Source organism: Pomacea canaliculata, linkage group LG12, assembly GCF_003073045.1.
Source record: "Pomacea canaliculata isolate SZHN2017 linkage group LG12, ASM307304v1, whole genome shotgun sequence".
NCBI classification, from domain to species: Eukaryota; Metazoa; Mollusca; class Gastropoda; order Architaenioglossa; family Ampullariidae; genus Pomacea; species Pomacea canaliculata.
This window is the reverse complement of record NC_037601.1, coordinates 9,129,594-9,151,316: the sequence shown is the minus strand read 5'-3', so window position 1 is coordinate 9,151,316 and position 21,723 is coordinate 9,129,594. Positions and strand designations below refer to the sequence as shown.

Genomic DNA, 21,723 nt, shown 5'->3' with positions numbered 1-21,723 from the left:
TGTTAAATAAATCAACTTTGTATTAACTAACGGCATATATTTATTTGTAGAGTTTTAAGCGACTAAAGCGTCTGCACGACTTCCGGCAACAACAAGCTTAGTCTGATGATTACGGGCTTCGATTGTTATTAAAGCGTGTTTTGTCGGCCAATGGACGACCCGGACGAGCAAAGATCTAGTCATAATAACCTAGACGAAATCCAGCACGAACTTTCGGAGTCTGACTCTGCTTCGTGCAATAGCATTAGCAATCCCTATTACGACGGCCCAATTGGAGATGAAACTGAAGGTTCGAGTGAGGGAACTCAGCCATTAGAAAGACGAGGCAGCTCTCGGAGTGTTCATCTCAAACAACCAATTAAAAACAACGAAGTAGTCATAGTAGCGCTTGATCTTGGTTACTTCAAAACATGTATAGGCTTTTTGCGACTGACTCAGCTGGTAAATCCCTTTCCACTTCAAACACCATTCCTCCCCCTCCCCCAGAGACACCATTTCATTTTGTTATATGTTGTTATCATTGACAGCATGTAAAAAATGCATTGGTATTATGAATCATGCTATTTTAAGTCTGTGTCTTATTGATGTTTGCAATTCTCCGTTCAAACAAGGCTACTATTGAGCTAACCATATAATCACTTTTGTCAGTCTATGATACATTGATTTTTTTTTTTAAATCAACCATTAAAACATTGCATTTAATGTTTTAGAAGATTAGTCGTCAGCCAATTTCACAGCATGAAGGTTAAAAGGTGTAGAGCAAATGCACTACATTTATGTATCTTGTTACATGACGGTCATACCATTAACAATGACCATGATTAATCTGCAAGCTGGAGTATCAGTGCCACTATAAAAGAAGAAAGTGTATTTGACTGCCAGTTTCAAATTGTGTGTGACATTCAGATTTTGAATATTTTTTGACTCTTGTTTATCATTGATTGTCATCTTTTTTATCTTCTTGTTCTTAATCACCCCAGTAGAGCATAGGCAGGGCCGTGCTTAGGGGCAGGCGGACGAGGCATCTGCCTAGGGCCCCGCGCTTCAAGGGGCCCCGCACTTTTGATTGATATGTGACTTTAGATCCCAACTAAAACCGTGTGATCGTGGCGTGAGGGCCCCGCACATGCCCTTTGCCTCGGGCCCTGCGGGGGCTAAGAACGGGCCTGAGCATAGGGCCACAATTTATTGTTATATATTGTCAGATTTGAATGTGAAATTATTACTGTTGAGCATTGAACTCTCATGCAACCTAATTTATATGTTTATATATGTTTTAAAATATTTATACGATTGCTTTAAATTTGACAGCCTATGGGGATTCTGAAAGCTCTTTTACTTTTTTTTTTTTAATGAAAAAAGGAGCAACTTAGTCTAGGATTATGTCATGTGTATATTTCAGTTTTTCATTTGGAGAGGAAAGGCAGAGAGCAAAAATGCCTTTCATGATGGTTTCTTCAAAGCTGCTAAAATATTTTTAACCTCCGTGATGTAAGCCATGAGCTTTGCACAGGCTTAAAATTGTACATAAAATGGTAACCTCAATGGTACATGGGGTGAACGTCTACCTTAGGGTGGGAAAGAATGGTTTAACCCAGGGGAGGGAGGTGCGGAACAGTTGGCATCAACTACTGGTCATGCTTTGCACACTGTTTTCACCTGGCTCAACAAGTATTCTTGCCATCCTCCCCCAGGTGAACCATTTTTCCCTAGTGGAAGGAGTCCAGATCAGGTTACCCTAGATGATGCTTTGGATTAACCATTATTGCATAAAATTTTGATTGGGAGTAACACTTGTTAACTAATTTTATATCAAATTTGGAGTCAGAGTAATTCTTTGAGTTAACTCCAGGGAGATTAAATAATCACTTTCAAAATGGTTAAGCATAAAACATTACCCACCCTCCTTTTAAAATCTTGTCTTTTTTCCTCAGTAACAAACCATTACTCCAAAAATAGAAAAAAAATGTGTGGAGAGATGATCATGATTTTCTTATTTTCATTATGATCATTGATACTGTTTTCCTATACCTGTTTCAGATACTTACTTCAGTAACATTGATGTGCCTAGTTCTGTCAGGCCATAAGGAGGGAGGACTCCTTCTTTTGCCCCTCAGCTGGCATTTTCGCATAATGCTATTTGTGCTGGTATTGACCTTTCTTGTCTCACTGGTCTCGCTTGTTGCCAGCGTGACAACTTTAACAGCAATGTTTGCAATAGAATGGAATTTTGTTGTGAGTATATAAGGACACATCCTGATTAACCCTGATCATGGCCATGCTTGCTCATGTCAGTGTTTATTTTTACTTTTCTGTTGTAGAATGTAGACTTAAGATTTTTAAAGCTTCAGGTTAATTTTATTAAAAGAAAACCCAACATATTTTGGGATATAACCACTATTTACTTAAGCAAATGCAGTTATATTTGAAAGTGCATAATTTTCTTTATGAAAAATGGAGCAAGTTTATGAATATGAAATGTTATTTGTTCAAATGTGGAACCAGTTTGTTGACCTCTCTTTTTTTAAGGACATGGTACTCTATTCAGTATTTGCATTTCTATACCTGGTTGGAACCTCCTTGGTAGCCAGTGCTTTTGACTTCTATCAGAAAATGAAGACCAACGTTTCAAACCAGACTGTGCAACAGCTGATGGTTGTTGTGGTATGCTTCATGCTTGTTTAAAGCAATATAAACAGTGCAGTGTAATACCATGTGATATGATAAACTGTAGTTTAAAATATTTTCTATATATAGCAGCTGAGCTCAGTTTCATAAAATTATTGTGCTGCATTCACACAGCTATCTCAGACCATCACAAAAATGTCCAACATAATTTTGCTACATAATTTTTCTACATTGCAAAATTTCTGTTTTTTGCTAAAACTTGGCTTATTTTATACATTGAATTTAAATATTGAATCGCAGATTGTGAAACAAATGATGTGGGAGAGTGGGGGTGGTGTCATAGAAGTTGGATCTATGCATGTTGATACAATCATCTTCAATCCTGTTTTTTTTTTTTTTTAACAGATTCTGGGTTATATTTGTATGGCAGTTTATGGAATGACAGCACTAGTCAGCTATCGCCAGTGGCGTCTCCAATACAGGTTATATCAGCGTCGCAAACTGCTGGAAGAGGATGAGATTGATCTGTAAAAGGAAGACAAAAGCCAAGTCAACTTACCTGGCTCACTTTTCTGGATAGTGAAATGTTCTTGGTGAAACGTCCTATGGGCCACTGGGCTAGGGAACTTTGAGTGGTTTGCATTGTTCACCAAAATTAGGAAATGGCGTGTTCAAGGTGGATCCAGGCCATCTTCTTCTACCTTCCCTGGGATATCAGGTATTCAGTGCTAACTGGGCATGTGGAACTTTTTGTCCCAGGCCTAGGCAAACCAGATCAGTGACCTCTGTTCTTAATAATAATAATAATTATGATGATATGCTATCCACTAAAAGATACAAATGTGGCAGTGGAAAATTTTCATTCCCAGCAATGCAGACAATGTGAAATAGAACGTAAACATAATTATATGCAGGAAGAATAATTATGTTTGGGAAAGATAATTAATGCACTAACCATCAGACTGTGGTGTTTGCTCCAATTTTATAATTAATCATCTAAAATTGTATCTGCCAAAAGTGTTTGTGCAATAAGTCATTCCGTTAATTTCTGTTGCATTTCTGAGTTAGATTTTAACATACTTGTGATGCACTGTCATCGATAGGCTTCACCTCTAGAGGTGTGCTGATGCTTCTTTGGACTTAGGGTTATAATGCTTTGGAAATGCTTTGACTGACAATGATCCAAGCCCTTTCATTGCATGTTTTCAAGAGCTGTTTAGACAAGCATTTTGCAGACCTTCATTTCTAGATAAAGTTTCCCATTTGTCCAGATCATTTTTGACTAAGAAATCTGCAGGAGGAGAGTGTAGTTCCACAAAAGTTTGATTTCATCATTGAACCTCATTAGCCCCAAGGCAATGACATACCAGTATGACTACAATTTATAGTACAAATTAAATCAGCTTTAACAAGGATTGAGGCAATAGTCAGATTATTTGCCATCTATCTAGAGCATGCTGTTCTTTCTTGTCATGTGGCATCTGTTTATTGGGCTGGCCATAGTATAGCCTTAGCTGCTGGCTCAGCATAAAATGCCAGTTCCATCTCCACCTGCCATCTATCAGTTTTAATGAGGCAATAGTCACCATGCATGGTGCTCCTTTTATCTCTCTCTCTTTCATGGAACAAATGAATGCCAATTATGATGTCTGCACTACACTTACTTGGCTCTCTGAATGGCCAGAGAAAGTTCAGCACATGACAATGTTGATGGTAGTGTTGTTGAAGAGGATAAAGAAGATGAGCTATTGAACAAAAGAAACTGGAGGGTCATATTAGTCATATCAGACAAACTTAAATAGAATGTATTCAAAAGATGAACTTTTTCAGAATACCTATCCTTTAAAAAAAAATTACACTTAAAATTATGTATTTGTAATGTTTCAGGGATCTTCATCAAAGTGATAACTTTAGAGGTGTGTTAGCACAGTCATGAATTTCAGTCATGATGTCCACATGTAAAAATGTATAGAATGTGCAGGGGAATGAATATGAAGCAATAGCTTGGCAATGCAGAAAGTTAATATCAAGCATGAATTAAACATGGTTTAAGCGCTAAAGTTTTAAAGTTACAATCTCAAAAAGATTGAACTCACTTTATATGTAGTCCCAATAACATGAGAAGATAGTTAAATGGTTAGTGTTGCCATCAGTTTTATAACTGTGTAGTGAGTCAGATGACCCAGCTGACAGGAATAGGTCCTGACTCCTTAAAGGGTTGAAGAAGGCAGCTAAGGAGAGGAGATGGGCACCACCCTTATGTATACCTGGCCCCAAGAAAAGCGAGGTCTTTAAAACCTCGCTCCCCAGCGACCTGAAAAGGGATGACCTTTACCTTTACCTACCTTTACCAATAACATGAATTTATGCTTATGTATTCCAAAGTATTATATGTGCAATATGTGGAGCTATTTTTTGTTCCAAGTTTATTTTGTTGTATATTTTATCTTTTACATGAACTTCTGTGTATTTATAATTTTCAGAAGCATTATATTGTGAATAAAGAAAGCTGGAAGTTGCTGGTAACATTTCAATGTTGACATCTTGAAACAGATTTGAAATTGATGATATTTGAAAGGGGAAGTCACTCAATGTTGTAGTCAGAGAATTTTGGGGTTTTTTTTCCACCATCTTTATAGGTATTTAACTGTTCAGGATCTTTTCCCAGCAGATATTTGTTTTGGTATGCCTTTACCTACCTGTAGTTGTCAATATTTGTACAACAAGGTTGAATAAATTTAATATTCACGATGGATATTTAAAAAACTTACATAAAAAGCACAAAAGATTGATGAACTATGTTATTACTTTTCTTGCTCTCACTCACCTGTTTCCATCACCTGTGTATGGGGGTGATCCTGGTGTGCGTGCAAGAGGGAGAAAGTGAAAATAAGCGGTGAACTAGTCATAACCTGCCTATTTTGTTCATTGTAAAAAGTAAATTAAAATGTGTTCATAGTAAAATGATATTCCTTTTGAAAATATTCCATCTTACCTGTACTGCAGTTTTAAAAATTGGAAATCAGTGTTGTACATGTGTAAAATATGATTCTGTGAAATTAAGAGCTGAAAAATGATTTCAAGATGGAGATATAGATTAATGTCCACTTGTATTGCTACATGTTTTTTTGATGTGCCATAGATATTTCATTGTTTTGCAAAGAATGATTATAAAATTAACAGTTTTGGTCATTGGGCTGTGATTGCTGAGATTTAGGCATGCGCCTGGGAATTAGTTATGTCAGAATCTCTTGGGGCATTCATTTGGGTTTTTCTAGTCACATTTATCAGGCACTTCAGCGGCCTAATTTTTGTCATAAATCCAGAAAGTGAATGCATGCTTTTTAACCAGCTCCTTATAGGGTGCAAGGAGTCTGTTTTCACTATATGACTCTTCAGTCCAGTCCTAAAGAACATGACATTTGTACTTCGAACATGAACTGAAAGTGAAACATGTGTGCTGGAATTCACCTTCCTAATAACAAAAATATAGACTGAAGATTTGTGAAATTAGCATAAAGACATGCAGACAGTTACACTACTAAAACATATTCATCTGATGAATCATGGGTGTTTGAATTATGCACACCCCTCTCGAGTTATATGCCACTGGTTCGATGTGTTTTTATAATAAACGGTAAAGATATATATCTTTTTATTTGCCTAATTCAGCAGGCATGTGATTCAAATCCAATAGCAAGCATAACCATTGGCAGTTAAAAGGAGTTTTTTTGCTTTTTCTCAACTGTCCAAAACTCTGAAGTCTTTGACAACCTGGACATCAGACATCCTTGTTGTGTGTAAAAATCATACTGTTGGAGAGGACATTTCTTTGACATACTTTTTTTTTATTAGAAAAATGCAAATAACATGGTTAATTGTATTAGCTGTAAAGACCTGACATATTCCTTTGACATGCATAACTAGAGGGAGGTTGTCTCATGACCTTACAGTTGTTGGGGAGTAAAGTGTTTGAAGCCCCACTTATTCTGGGGTCAGTTTTTTCAGAGTGTGGTGTCAATCACTTCTTTCTCACCTTCCCTAACTCTTTAAAACTACCATTTCACAGTTACATCAACTGAAGAAAGTGTGTTGCTTCACATGGACATCAAACTAATGGATATAATATACAATTTAACTAAAAATCTCTGCTTTTACTTTTTATACTTTAATAAATTCAACACAAAACATGCCCAAATATATGGACGGAATCAACTTATGTCAATTTATATTCATACTTTTAAGACTTATACTATTTTTGTTGGAAGCAAGTGTTAGAAATTTTTATTGCACTCAGATAAATATGAGTTTTGTTCCGTCCCTTATTATGGTAATCTTTTTTCAATGTTTTGCTTCTCTATGTGCTTTTTTAAAATTGGGATCAGACAACCAGTTTGAAACTTTCAGGTTCCAGCCATGGTATGTTCATGATCTACAATTGTCTTGATAAAGACTTAGGGTAAATGAATGCACTTTTGTTGTGGGAACTGTCTTGTGATCATTGTTAAGGAAATTTTTGGAGATTTTGTGTGCCTCATCAGCAGGTGCTCAATAAAGGACTAGTTGTTGTTTAAATGGGGACTCTAAAGCATTCAATCTGTTTTATATTTCCATGGAGAGTGAAATACATGTATTCAAATATATTTTCAGCATGCCAGTGAATCCCTACTGCAGAAAATGGTTGGCCTCATCCAGAAAAGATGACTCATTGCAGAATGCATTACTCCTGTTATCTTCCTTCATATTATGAACGAAAGTATCACACTGCCTTATCCACTAAACTGGCATCTGAGATATTGTGCATCAGCAGTTTTAATGGCTTGAAGCTAGTGTGTACAAATTATATGTTTTTTGATGTAATGTGGTAATTATATGATGTAGTATTCTGGTGATGTATTTTCGTCAAGGACAGCGATATGACATGGCTATTTAACAGGTTAAAACTTTAATCAGTTAGTACTGATACAGACCTTTGAGCTTATCAATGCAATTAAAGAGAACAGTCACTTCAAACAGATAAACAGCAACAACTTCCCATCATGTTTGTCACAAGGCAGCTAGCAAAGTGGTTTGAACAGACTGCAAGGTACTCAACCTTCTTTTGCATTGTGAAGAATTGGTAGTCTTCAAACATAACTCACAATAGTATAGTTCACACACAGGCATGCCTATTTCCAGATGGATGGGCAGATATGAAAATAAATTTGCATGAAGTTTCTGAACACTGCACTGCATATTGAAGATTGGTGTCTTGCTAATCATAAGATAACCTAAACTGCATGGAATATTATGACTGACTGCACCACTGATCATTGAACAGGGTGTATGCTAACAGTGGTTAACAGATTAGTATTATAAATGGCGCTTACCACTGAAAAATTAAATTTACATGATTTTAGAAATGTTTCCTTTTGTAAGAAGTGACAGCACCAGAGTTAAGCATAATTTTTAAACATTTATAAACACATTTGTAAACACTATTCAAGGGCACTGCCCTAAATAATCTGTTGTGCCGAAATGTCTATTGCAGTCAGAGAATGCACGTGTTATAGTACGTTATAAATTTTTCCTTGCATTCATAAATGGTGAAATACAAAACGAAACTGATATTAAATCTATTGGTTACTGCACAAGGTATTGTAACCTAGAGCTTACCAGACCAGAAACATATTCATTGCTTAAAAATTGTGCATCTATGAATAATGCATATTTGTTCACACAACATTCAATTTTCATTAGATATCAAATACAGGAAAAACAGATTTCACAGTGAAAAGTCTTTTTTTTCTCTCTTATTCATAGTTTGTTAAATGTATTGACTGTAGTATCTTCTGGAAAAATGTCTGTTTATGTAGCTTTTGCTCAGTATATCTGTACACGTTGACTGTTTTATTGCCTTTTGATACTCTTGTACTATAATCATAATGGAGGAGCTCATCTGTAATATTGGACTTAAATGTTGAAATATGTAAGTTATATTAAAGAGACATGTTGTTTGTAAGAGGTTGTTATGAAGAAACTCATACAGATTTGGATGTTAGTTGTTTCATGATAAAACATTCATCATGGATCTTTGGACATCATCGTCTACAAGACTTCTTCTTGCATTTAACAAAATATTTACTCTACTAACAAAACACACATCAACATTATCTACATATCTACATTAACTATACTGGAATTAAAATAAAAGTTGCTATGACATTCCAGTACTTCATTACTTATCTTCACTCTAACTTCTGAAATAAAGGAAAAACATCCCATTGCCTCAATGGCTTTAGAGGCAGTGAACTGCAAGTGATTCATTGTACCCATTAAGGGAAAAGGCAAGAGAATTGGCATGTTGGACTTGCATGGTAGAATCTGATGCTTTAAACTGTTTCTATTTACAATTTTGGGCTGCAAATTCTGAGATAGTACAAGGAGGCTGCTGTTTTGGTGTTTAGTGAAATCATCAAAAACATCTTATGAGAACATTCATTTTCAGCCTAAAAAGTGCTGCTGTTGAAACACTGGTATCATGGATCTGAGGATCAAGCCATATAAAGACAATTTTGAGCCTAAGTACAGCTTGGCAGAGCTGAGAAAAGAGAAGACTGTCATGACAGAGTTGCCTTTCTTGTCAAATGTTGTGAATGTCACAAATTAGGGTCAATTTGTGTTCCTTTGTAAAAGAGTATGAAACCTGGAAAGGATTCACACTATAACGTAGCCAGCTCCAGATGAGATGTAAGACACTAAAAGCAGAACACCATCTTAGAGGAAAAGGCAAGTAAAAAATAAGCTTAACATCTCATCTGGAGCTGGCTAAGTTATAGCAACCTTTTAAACACATTCCTGAATATTGTAGGTTCAGAGTCCCTTAAAAACATATTTCTATAATGGTCCAGAAAGGTACCCGATGATATCACTAGAATTTACCGTATCTATGTTATTCCTTTGGTGAGAACTGAAGATCAACAAACAACAGCGCCTAATTTTATCAATTAACATTTTTAATAATATTTACAGTGCATTTCCATATATGAAGGCAAACTCAATGAGTTATATCCAAAAGATTACCCCCCCAACAAAATTTACTACACAAAGGAGAAACAGAAGCAAAGGAGAAAATGAATGACACCAAGACAATGAAATACATGAAGAAGAACTGAAGAGCGAGGGAAGAGATTATTAGATTATGATAGGTATTTCTTAAAGAGGTGGGTTTGAGTGCAAGCTCAGCTCAAAACAATTTTAGACTCTTTTTTTTTACCATGCCACCTATCTGCCTCTAATATAGTCCTAAAGTTCCACCAGGCTGCAACACTTTTTTCTAATGACTGAGCTATGTTAAGCATAAGATTTTTTTTCCAATCTTGCTGAATACCCTTTCTACTCTTAACATAAACGCATAAACAGAAACATCGTGCAGAAAATTATTCTTCTCTTAAATATTTGCCGGTGTTCTTTAACACAATAAATAAGGAAACATGATTTATACTGACAATACTGCACACGTACATATATATGCATGCACACACATTTATAGCACTCACACATTATGCACAAACATGGTGAAAACAAGGTCACTTCTACTTATACAAAAACTAAAATGACAGAAAATTAAATAAAAACTGTACTAGAAAACAAAAAAGAATCTAAGCATGTCCCAAATCAGCACTTCCATCCTACTCACCAACAGACAATCTCTCACATTTTCAAATGCACATACAGAGAACTTTCCATCTTGCTCCTATCACAGACCCATTAAGCTTGGTCTTATGATGACCACAACTTTAAAATTGCATTGTTTGGCACCGGTAATGTTGCTAGATGTCAAATACTTTGACTTTGAGCAGTTTAAGTGGTGAAATGGCACAATGTTATCTATGTTGTGAATCATTCTCTCTTTGTCAAAGATGCAGCTCTTGTGGGCAAGTGCATCAACATACTCTGTTCCGTCCTCGACTCCCCTTGCCACTGCCAGGACACTGACATCTACGTGACACGGATGACAATGGTGTGTCTTAGAGATAACAGCAACACGAACTACATCCTGGCAGTGCTCATCAATGTCATGATTCTGGGGAATGCTGATCATGACTGCTGGAGGAAATCGGATGCCTTTCGGATACATCTCCACCTGCCACTCAAAGACTGAGTTGTCTTCCCCTTCATCCTCCCCAGCTCTGCTACAGGTATCATGGCCACTATGAAGTAGGTTAGCCTGGCTGCCTCCTGACATGCCTTTTGGAGTGGAGAAAAAGTAGGTGTGTGATGCGTATGGGGGGAAATCAGGAAAATTTTCAATGGTGAGACTGGTGCTCCAATCATCGCACATATAGTTTCGTGGTGTGTAGTAAGTACTGCAGCTCTGCACTGTTCTGCCAGAAGGTTCAAAATTCCACAACGTTCTTTCAGAACTTGACTGCATATAAAGTACATTGCACATAAAAATATTTTGTGGACCAAAATTATGGCTGCTCCAAGATTCTCTGTTTCCTTTGGCAGCAGCTGACTGTGTCACAGCTTTTAATCTACTGCTAGTTGCTGCTGTGTCAATCCCTTTTGCAAATTGCTGACTACAGGGTGCTACATGGTATTTAGCACTGTTTTCTGTTGCACAATGGACATTTGATTGACTTTCAGACTGGGCAATTGTTGGAGATGAAGTCCTATGGCTAGAATGGTAAGCACAAGCAGCTGAAAGTTTTGGCATAAAAAACTGTGCATATTTGTTGAGAAAAGGGTCATCTGTCAGCGATGAAAGCTGTGCTTGAGTCATCAAGGGCAGGCGCACATTAGACATGATTTGCAGAATCTTCTTTTCCATTATATGTTCATTCCCACAAGCCAGGTCTGACGACTCTACAAAAATGACACAAAACCCTGTTTTAACTACCATTTAGGCAGATATACATGTGCATAAATGTACCTACTTGCAAAACAAAATGCCCCACTAATAACACTAACAAAGTGCGTAACTAATTTGGTGAAAGAAGTTAAAATGATATGCTGCTAAATGACAGCATAAGTGTGAAAAAATGTTTGAAAATTCTGAAAGAAGTGGGGGAATGAATATATATGCACACTGTCCCATAATCCAGCAAAAAGTGTTACATACCATCATTGTGAAGCAACCATTTCTTCAGTCCCAGGAATAAAGTATATTCACTCTGGATGACAAGATGTTCACACCTGCACATCTCCTCCAGCATTTCCAATGGCATCACAAGGAAGTCCCTACTTTGCATGACTCTTTCGAAGTTAAGTTCAATGTAGCGCTTCACTACTGCCTCTAGATTCCGATTGTCACACATGCGGGCATACCGCAGCCAAGAAACAACCTGCACAGAGTGAACAGAATGGAAACTGAGAATAAGATTGGAAAAAAAAAGTGTTCTCAGCTTTCATGACTACAGCATGTCACTGAGTGATATACTTAAAGACATGAGCAATTACAAGCTTGAAAACATTTAGCATTCAAAAAACTTCTCGGAACAAATTAACTTACCAGGCCCAGCAATGGAGGACCTATTCAACCAGTACGAAGGAATGCTTTGAGGCCTGGCAGAAGTTGGGCAGTGCTACAAAATGAATGATGTGGGGTTCAGGGTTAGGGTATCAACTGGGAAAAGCAGACAATGTGACATCACACGACTTCTGTAATTCCGTCTTTCACTCTGCTGTGTGTCTAGAGTGACATTGGTTGAATGAGCCCTCAACTGCTGGGCCCAGTAAGTGAAATTTTCTAGCTTTTCTAAGCCATGCCAGTTAAAGAAGTCCTTTACTGTATTTTATACAATACTTATAGCATATCTTTTATATAGTATTTTATAGTATTACAAAATAACATCATTTTCGATAAAACTTATCACCATCAATACTAACCCTGAGGTTTAAAGGCGAAGTGTGGCAATGGGTAACCATGTAGTTCCTGCATTCACTTCCCAGATCATGGATGTTGTATTTGTCAGCTAGCATTAGAACTGGAAGTACACTTAAATTGCTGAGATGAATGTTTCCAGTGTACATATACTGTAGAAAGTCCCCAAACACTTCTACACACTCCAGCTCCTCGTTCAGCAAAATTCGTGCTTTATGAGCATCAGGCCATTTGGTGTCTGTCAGCATTGTTTTGAAAACGTCACTGCTCATACTGAGAATAAGTCGGTGTGCATGAAGATATGTGGACCTACTTGGAGCTGTACATCGCAAAGATCCGATTTTGTGTAAAGTTGGAAGAGTTTCTGCAGAGTTGACACAGAGTTGTCTACCTTCTTCCCCGTGGTGACAGGTTCTACGCCTCCTGTCACCCGCTTGAGCGAAATGCCATGACCAGTCATAGTTTCTGATTGTCAAAATTGTCTTCCTGATTTACAATGTCGTGTGAACTGAAAATTAAGGGGTTATATAAATTTTAATGGCAAAAAGTCACTTTGCAGAATATTGCAGGTCGTAAACACAATGATAGATGCAAAAAAAAAAAAAGACAAAAAATCACTTATACGCAAAGTAAGCAGCTAATATTAATTTTTTAAACCTAAAAGAACTTGAAAAGACAATATAGTAATCAACGAGTACCTCTTGTAACTGAAAGAATGAGTAAACCTGTGAAACATATTAACGGGTGTCCTCGCTCGGCGTCTGCATTATCCCCAACACCTCACACTTCCTCTCGTTACAGGCGAGACGTCAACGAGAAGAGACAGGCTTTCCCACAATGCATCGCAAGTCGACATACCGTAACTTCAAACACAAGAGGACAGCCATGCAAGGCATCGACATAGTTCGAGTCGATAAAAGACTGCAAGAAGTAAACCCATATTCAGATCATACCCCCAGCAGACATGAAAAGAGCTTAGGGCTTCTAACTGCAAAATTTGTCACACTTCTGCAGGAAGCCAAAGATGGTGTGCTGGATCTTAAAGTGGTAAGCACATTTGTCGTCTGTCCGCCATCCATTATTAGAGTTCATTGTGTTGTAAAACCTAGTTGTTGTGTTAGAGGTTTTTTAATTGTGAACAGGTTTTCAAGTTCTTTGAACGCTCCGAAGTCTCAAGCAACCATTAAAGCTAATAAAGTCTGTTTTTTATAAGATGCAGATGCTATTCAAAAATATAATGTGAAGTAGTTCGCGGGACTAGAGTTATGAGAGCTCAGACTCAAAGTCAGAATAAATGCCACCAAACATACAAAATAATAACAGCTATGAAATATACAGTCGCAATCATTATTTTACACATCAAAAGCTTGAACAAATCCATATTAAGTTTTGCATATAGTTGAGTGATTATTAAAATGCCATTTTAAGCATGACAACCCCGTTCACTGTAAACATATACATACACGGTCACTGAAATTAGTTAATGAAATATTACTTATTCGTTTTCTGATTGCAGGCAGCAGACCAGCTAGCTGTTCGGCAGAAGCGCAGAATTTATGATATCACTAACGTTTTGGAGGGAATTGGTCTCATAGAAAAGAAATCCAAAAACAGCATACAGTGGAAGTAAGGGCAGACAATGCAGTCGTTTTCAGTTTTAGTTATACCTAAAACTACATTCTTATCAGTAATCATTGGCGTGTGCATGATCATTTTATTCTCATATTTGTTGATATTTATTTATTGAATCATATACCTAGTATCTACAATTTCAGCCTTTGTACTTTATCATACATAGTATGTGACATTATACAAACATATCTCTTTCAAAATATATAATGAAATAGAAATCCCATGAAAAAGATGGATAACAGAATTTCTCATTGTTCATTAATTCTGTAATTCAGTTATTGTGCGTATCTGCTAGATTTTTATAGTTTACTGTCACTTGATTAAAAGGGGTGCTGGGCCAGGCTGCAATTCTCGTGAGATTTCTGAGAGACTCGTGACCCTGAAGGATGAGCTAGAAGAACTCAGTCACCGAGAACAGCTGCTGGACCAGCACAAGTTATGGGTGCAGCAGTCCATCCGCAATGTTACAGATGAAGACTCAAATACCAAGTAGGTAGTTGGTAGTTCCTCTTGATAAAGTGAAAGTTGTTGGAAAACCTGTATCTTTTGAATTCTAAATTTATCAGTTTCTTCTTGCTGACCTTCCATAATGTATTGGTTGTGTTTTTACAGTTTTGCTTATGTTACACATGAAGACATCTGCAGTTGTTTCCAAGGTGATACATTGTTGGCAATTCAAGCCCCTTCTGGCACCCAGATGGAAGTACCAATACCAGAGTTTGTAAGTGATAATTTGTATGATTCTTTTTCACTGTTTCAAAGATTTTTATGTCAGAAATAGTTGATAAAATGTAGCTAATGCCTAGAAATCAATAATGGAGATATCTTGTCAAATAATAGTTCAATTATGTTGGATTCATGGCTTTTTTTACTTTGAATAAATTGCTTATTTATAAAGAAATATTTTAAAGTTCATAACAGCACAGCCAGCAACCTTACTGTATGTCTTAGGATCAGCTGTAATATCAGCACCTGAAATGTGTCAATCAGTTTGTTACAATTTTTGTCTCCTATTTCAAAGCCTCAAAATGATTGGCCTATAACACAACTGATAGTGTTCTTGATTCTTATACAGGGACCAGGGTGTAGGAAAAACTATCAGATTCACCTGAAAAGTCAATCTGGCCCCATCAATGTACTGCTGGTCAACAAAGACCCAGAAGCAGACAAGCCTGTGGTCATGCAGGTCCCTCCCCCTGCCTCTCTTGTCATGGAGAGTCAGAATGTTAACCCATCCACATCTGCTGCCACAACAGCTGTTGATACCAAGGGTGGTAGAGGAAAGGTAAAAGTGAAAAATATCATGTCTGAAAAAAAAGTGCATTTATACATTGCAAAGCTGGACTGAAAGTGCTTTACATATATACAGGCCCACAAAAACTTTTTCTAGGGCAGGTATCAAATGCATCTTCATAAAAACACATACATAAACAGGCAAACACATTGTACACAGGGTGGAGGAAACCAAAGTATCTGGAAAAAAACCACTGATGGTCAGCCCAGATGTCACATTCAGAGAGTGCCATGTCAGAGCCATGAGATAAACTCACATCCCCGAGTTTCATTGTGCTGTTGACAGGTGCAGGGTGAAATGTCTCATTTACTGTTCTTGAGATGAGGTATAAATGGTCAGGGTTGTCAACAGACCTTGACCGACTGATTATTACATGATTCAGGCTTTTTGATAACACTTGATATTTAGGTGAGGATAAGGTCATATGGTAGAATCAGGTGATCATCAATCTGGACATTGTCATTGATTGATTATGTACATAGACACTTGCAGGCTAAATCATCTTCGTGTAATGGAAAAAATAATGAGTGAGCTTTTAAAATAAAATTAATTTAGGCTGAATTGTTTTAATAATTTGTTATAAAATATTTTAGCGATCACCAACAAAGTCACCATTGCGTGCAACTCAGGCCTTTGGAACTGGTGCTTTGGATTCGTCCCCTATGATGACAAGGATGGCAACTAGATCTTCGCCTCGTAAAGCCAATCCTGAAAACTTTCTTAACCAGCGTAAGTAGAACAGAGCTAATGTATGAAGTCTTTTCATAGACTTGAGAAGAATTATTCTTTTTTTTAAGTCCCTAGTGACAAATTTATTTGAACAGTTGTAGGGAATTGGGCTTTTGGGAATTGGGCAAGATTTTCTAGGATTTTAGCAATGGTGGTACAGTCATGTGGAATGTCTTTGAAGATTGCCTGACATGTATTCCCAGGTCCAGTTCTGAAGCATTATAGATATTTGGGGAACGTTTATTGGTTTGTGCTGTTGGTGAAATTATTTGTTTTTGCTCTCCTGAGTTTCTCTTCCTGTTATTTTGTTTTTCTTGAGACTATTTTTGATGGGGCATTTGCTTTTTTTAATGAAGGAGCAGGCATGGAAAATTGTGAATGTGCCTGGCGTAACAATTGTGTTCAGGAGTCAGTTGTTTACACACTGAGATTTTTAAATATTTATACTTAGGTTATAGCTTTCAACCTCTAATGTATAGTGAAATTTTGCACAAAGAAGAAAAAAAAAGGACAATTATTGTTCTTTACAGCTTCTACCTCTTCTGGCATGGCAGCAAGTCAACCCATGTTGAGTCAACCTTCACCCTCTGAACTTTGTCCTACAGACATGCTCTTTGATCCCACTCGCACAGATCTAGGTAAACTGCTACATTTCATTCATTTTTTAAAAATTACATTTGTTGCTAATTGCACTGCTCTGTGCAGCTGATGTAGGTGAACAATGCAGACAGTTCTTTACCTTTTCTGCCACCCTTTCCATCTTGCATCCCTTTTAGTTGACTTTGTGTGGATCCTCTCATCATCAGTGGTGAAGCCGTTAAGCGAGATTGACCATATCTGACACATTGCAATGTCGATTATCAAGAAGGCTCAACGGCAACTTTACTTTCTGCACCAGCTGAAAAAGGAGGACATGTTACTGAGCACTTGTCGAAAGCATAGCGACATTCTTAATCCATCTGGTACAGCAGCACCACTCAGAAGAAAGTCCGACTTGACTGGGTGGTGTGTGTAGATAGCAGAACTATTGGCTGTGATTTACTCTCTGAATGCACAATCTGTATGCAGCACAGTTTGTGCAGGGCATGTCAAGATTGTGATTAATGCATCCCACCCGGCTAATGGTCTTTTATTGTTGCCCTTTGGCGTCAGGCATAGACATGTCCTGGCCTGAACATCACTCCTAAGTAACAGTTTCTTTGCCAAAGTAATAAATGATGAACTGAAGGACAAAAAATTGAATATGCCTGTTAGGGGGGGGATCTGTGTGTATGTGTGCATGCGGATGTATTTGCATTTTATGTGAAAGGAGTCATTCTTTGAGAATATATATAATAGTGTGAGTAGTGGCAGCTGCAGATGTGGGTCTGTGTCACTGATATTTGCTGATTAACTGACAGCCTTCATTATGATTTTTCTCATGTAATATCACTTGGCAGATAAGGGAATTCAAGAGATTTAACTTTTTGTTTGTCACATCCTTTGAGACTATTACCAATGATTTCAATATACTGGAAGATATGCATCCAGAACAATTCTAATAATAACCAGTAATAAAGGATGTAAAGAAAATGGAAGATTGTTTAATACTACCCCTAATGAACATTTATCCTTTTAACTGTGTTGCTAGTAAATAGTTTATTACCATAATAAAGCCTCGATTACTGATGTGTTAAGCACAGATAACCAATAACCAGACTGAAACAATAAGGCACTAACACAACCATTTAGATCCTTACAGTTATATGAAGTCCTTACAATGCCCTTACTTGGCATCAGCTGTAGTTCCTGGGAACCTTGTTTATGAAAAGCTCTTAAGTATTGTTAAGAACAAAAAAAATGCTAGGTCTATTAACATGATGTTATACATACTAAAAAGTATTTTCTAAAAAGGTTAGTTTCTGTCACAGCTTTTTTTTGGTCATTTTTATTTTCTGTTTCTTTTGCATTTACTGGAAATTCTGTGTGTGTGTTTTGCATCAACACATCTGCACTGATCTAGTTGTAGTTTAAAGAGACTTGTTCTGTTGTGTGCAGCAGACATGGATGGTGCTCTCATTGATGAACTGATGTCTTCAGATGGTATGGCATTGATTAATATTGAAAGACACAAGACAAAATCATATCTATGTTAGATAATATATTTTTTAAAGTAGAAGGTAAAGCACTCCGTAAAGGTTTAACTGGGGCTTTGTTAAAATTCGGACGAGAAAGAGATTGAACATTAGAATGGTTTGAGGATGTTACAATACCCAACAATAAAGACAACCATCTTTGACAGACCATTTTAAAAAGCATTTTATAAACATTGTTATGATTTGTAAAAAATATACTTTTTGTTTTCTCGTATTAAATTAACAGAGAGCTCATGTACTGAAAATTATTTACACAAAGTGCCAAACAAATACTTTACTACAACATACATCAGACTAAAAATATTTTAATTGTCATTTTTGGCTTGGCATACAAATCCATGTCAAATAAAGTAACTAGCTACCAGCTCTTGACCAACTGACTGGCTATTTTCAAACATAACACTTGATTGATTATTTTAGCTGCTAAAGGGAAGTAATTACAGTGAAATAATCCCTGCAGGAGCCAGCAGTTTCTTACCTATTTTATTCATTTATTTTCACACAGCTTGATGTTTTTTGTGACACTACTAAAGTCGCATAACTGCACAAAACAGTTACAGTGGTTGTGAAGACAGTTCACTTCTGTGGGATCGATTCATAAGGAAAGAGTTCAGAATTACATAGCAGTGAGGGAACATTTTTAGTAAAATTGCTAGCATGAAGTATAATCATTGTATTATCAATTATTGTATAATTATGACAAGAAAATACATCGCAGTGACATCCCCTTGTGTAAATTTTCTTTTTTCAGCATTTGCCCCGCTGCTACGACTCAGTCCACCGCCAAGTGATCGTGACTACTACTTCAACCTTGATGATAGTGAAGGGGCATGTGACCTGTTTGATGTTCCTCTCTTATCAATGTGAGCCCTGTACCACGTGTCTTTCAGGTCACATGGCAGACTGTCTCTCAAAGAAGTAGTGTGTCAAGTGAGAATGTACTTTTCAACAAGGAAAGGTGAATGTGTTTCTATTGTGTGATGGATACTTGGATGCAAAATTGTTGTGGTTACTTGCATACGCTTTGTTCAGTTCACCAATCTGTCTTAAAGTGTAGATAGTACCAGAGTGGCTAGTGAAAAAAGGTTTCAGTCTTTTTTATTTTTATTTTTTTTTAATGTTTGTGTCTGATGCTTTCATAATTATTTCTTGACCTTATGCATCATTTTTGTGCTTTCTTACTTCTTGTAATTAAATTGTTAATTCTTAATTATTTTTTTTTTCCTATGACTGTTAACCCCAGAACAAATCCCTACCCCTCCCCTCCATAAATCAGTAGGCTGTGAAAAATAAGATTTTGATGCAGATCTGCTCTGGCTTTTATGACAGTAAGACAATCCAAACAACGAAGCAGCACAATTAAGTAAATGATGTGTAAACGGCCTGTGACCTTCATCTTCCCATTGATATTTACAGGCATGTATACTTTGTTTAACTAATGTTGATGAGAAACCAGTCTGTTAAGGTCAGAAAAGACCAGCAACTTCAAGCTCTCAAATGAAGCCAGTCATATATATTGTCATGCAGGCATTTTGTGTGTGTGTGTGTGTGAAATGTGTTGCATACACGCCAAGTTTTATATGTTGTCACTGCCAGTGGGTTTTTGTTATACATTGCTTGTAGTATAGGTTGATCTTCCTTGCTGACCATGTCTGCAGGATCTTTCCTTGCTGTCTATGAGTACTGTTTGAAGGATATGTTTCTTTAACAAGCGAGGCTAACAGAAATATTTCCATCAACCTATGCTTTACTGTTCATCTTTGTATGTAATCTTTTAGACTGGAGTTCAGAATAAGGTGGCCATATCTTTATTTAAGGTTTTCTATGTCCTTAAAACAAAACATATTTGCTATCTCAGGGTCAGATTACCCCATTTCATTGGCAACGTTGAAAACATTCATTTTTCTGCAATTTACTAATCATGATCATTATCATCTCTCTTTGGTGGTGTATTATGTCCCTTCTTCTCTTTAGAACATGTTTTAATGTGTCCTTACTTCAACATCCTCCGTTAACAAATCCATACTGTAAACATTTATTGTTTAACACATGCTCCCTCAGTTGATAAATACAAAGATTTTGCATTGCATAGATCAGGGATGCACAACCTACGGCCCGCGGGCCATATCCAGCCCGCGAAACTTCTGCCCACAGTACAGGAAATCGGCATGTTAGTAATAAAAGAAGACCTAAAAAAACGAAAAAAAGGGAAGAAGAAGTATTTATCCCTAAGTCTTTTTTTTTGATGGACGAACATTTCGATTCAGTGCTCCGACTTGGTGTCTCTACGATGCAGCCGGACATTCAGAAGTTGGTTTCGGGTAAACAGCTTCATATATCCCACTAATTACTACATAAGTACAGCTTGTTTCTAATAAAAATGGTATCTGCTCCATTTCTTTCTTTTTTGTTTTTTTTATAATTTTTTATTTTTGCGGTGAAGCGGCCCGTGACACGCATGTCGGAAATGTGTATGGCCCGCAGGCCCAAAAAGGTTGGGCATCACTGGTGTAGATAATAATACAGGGGCCAATACAGCACGTTGTGAGAATCAAATAATATTCCATATTGGCTGATTGCTTAGATGTGCAGAACAGGGGCAGAAAGGTGCAGTATGTGGAGCCCTTTCCTTCCACCCACTTTTCACCTCCTTGGTCATTTGTGTTTAATATTTTTGATCTGAAATTTACCTCTGCTTGTATGATGGTAATTACTCATCTGTATTACTATCAATGCTGGCATACACCTTCCAAAAGAATTTATGCATCTTATTACTCAGTGCGAGATTCTGGGTCAATTTTTGTGTAATGTTCATTCAGGGAGTGGGATGAATGTGAATAAACGCCTTTATTCCTTCACTTTATTATAATTACTATATATTTTTGGTTTAGTCAGGTAGCATTAACATTCAATAGAGGTTACATATACTTACAAAAGTCTGTTTATTTTCTTTTTGTCTGGTTCATTACCTAGAAGTCACTGTTTCAGGCAGAATCTGTATATAGTTTATCAGGATATATGGACTTTTTGCAAGCATGTGTGTGCATGGATGTGCAGTAGAGTGTGGCTTACACATTTGTCATTAACTTTCTATAAACAAAATAAGAAAATGGATGTGGAGTGTTGTTGCCTTAAAATGTGTATCACATTTTGAAAGCATGTATATTTTGTACAGTATAGCTTTCTTTATGAGAGCAAATGTTTTTTAAGTGCAGCATGCACAAAATTCTATGTACATAAATTAGTGAAAGATGACCAACTTAATACTTTATAAACTACTATATCTGCTTCATAAATGTTTTTCTCTAGCATTCTGATGTGATCAAACAAAGGAGTCTGTGGTTTTTAGAATACTTTAAGAAAACTGTTTTTGAGCTTGAAAAAGTTTAACATTGTTAATGGGCTATAGTAGAGATTTGTTACAGCCTTTGCCTCTA

The 21,723-nt window shown here is 36.8% G+C and overlaps 3 protein-coding genes across 4 annotated transcripts; 2 read left to right on the top strand and 1 right to left on the bottom strand.

Moving 5' to 3' along the window:
* Positions 1-46: 46 nt before the first annotated feature.
* LOC112576593 (CKLF-like MARVEL transmembrane domain-containing protein 4) lies at positions 47-8,629 on the top strand. The gene is made up of 4 exons (XM_025259171.1): positions 47-441; positions 2,041-2,235; positions 2,530-2,664; positions 3,034-8,629. Exons 1-4 carry the CDS (start codon positions 151-153, stop codon positions 3,157-3,159), a joined length of 747 nt encoding a protein of 248 aa, XP_025114956.1. The 5' UTR covers positions 47-150; the 3' UTR covers positions 3,160-8,629.
* On the bottom strand, positions 7,557-13,302 carry LOC112576591. The gene is given in 5 exon segments (XM_025259168.1): positions 7,557-11,478; positions 11,735-11,957; positions 12,502-12,797; positions 12,800-13,004; positions 13,235-13,302. Coding segments are annotated over 4 exon segments (1,788 nt in total). The 5' UTR covers positions 12,957-13,004; positions 13,235-13,302; the 3' UTR covers positions 7,557-10,366.
* Positions 13,303-13,318: 16 nt separating this feature from the next.
* Positions 13,319-20,500, top strand: LOC112576592 (transcription factor E2F4-like). Of its 2 annotated transcripts, none has more exons than XM_025259170.1 (9): positions 13,319-13,543; positions 14,013-14,122; positions 14,456-14,617; positions 14,741-14,849; positions 15,204-15,413; positions 16,016-16,151; positions 16,682-16,789; positions 18,192-18,233; positions 19,038-20,500. In XM_025259170.1, the coding sequence occupies exons 1-9, from the start codon at positions 13,334-13,336 to the stop codon at positions 19,151-19,153; spliced, it is 1,203 nt and encodes a 400-aa protein (XP_025114955.1). In that variant the 5' UTR covers positions 13,319-13,333; the 3' UTR covers positions 19,154-20,500. The 2 variants fall into 2 exon arrangements, with proteins under 2 accessions (XP_025114955.1, XP_025114954.1); XM_025259169.1 differs by having other exon boundaries at positions 18,189-18,233.
* The last annotated feature ends 1,223 nt before the right edge of the window (positions 20,501-21,723 follow it).

Coding starts and splice junctions, on each gene's coding strand:
- LOC112576593 (XM_025259171.1), top strand. CDS start 151: ATGGACGACCCGGACGAGCAAAGATCTAGTCATAATAACCTAGACGAA. Junction 442..2,040: donor TTTTGCGACTGACTCAGCTG/GTAAATCCCTTT, acceptor TACCTGTTTCAG/ATACTTACTTCAGTAACATT. Junction 2,236..2,529: donor CAATAGAATGGAATTTTGTT/GTGAGTATATAA, acceptor TCTTTTTTTAAG/GACATGGTACTCTATTCAGT.
- LOC112576592 (XM_025259169.1), top strand. CDS start 13,334: ATGCATCGCAAGTCGACATACCGTAACTTCAAACACAAGAGGACAGCC. Junction 13,544..14,012: donor GTGTGCTGGATCTTAAAGTG/GTAAGCACATTT, acceptor TTCTGATTGCAG/GCAGCAGACCAGCTAGCTGT. Junction 14,618..14,740: donor GATGAAGACTCAAATACCAA/GTAGGTAGTTGG, acceptor GTGTTTTTACAG/TTTTGCTTATGTTACACATG.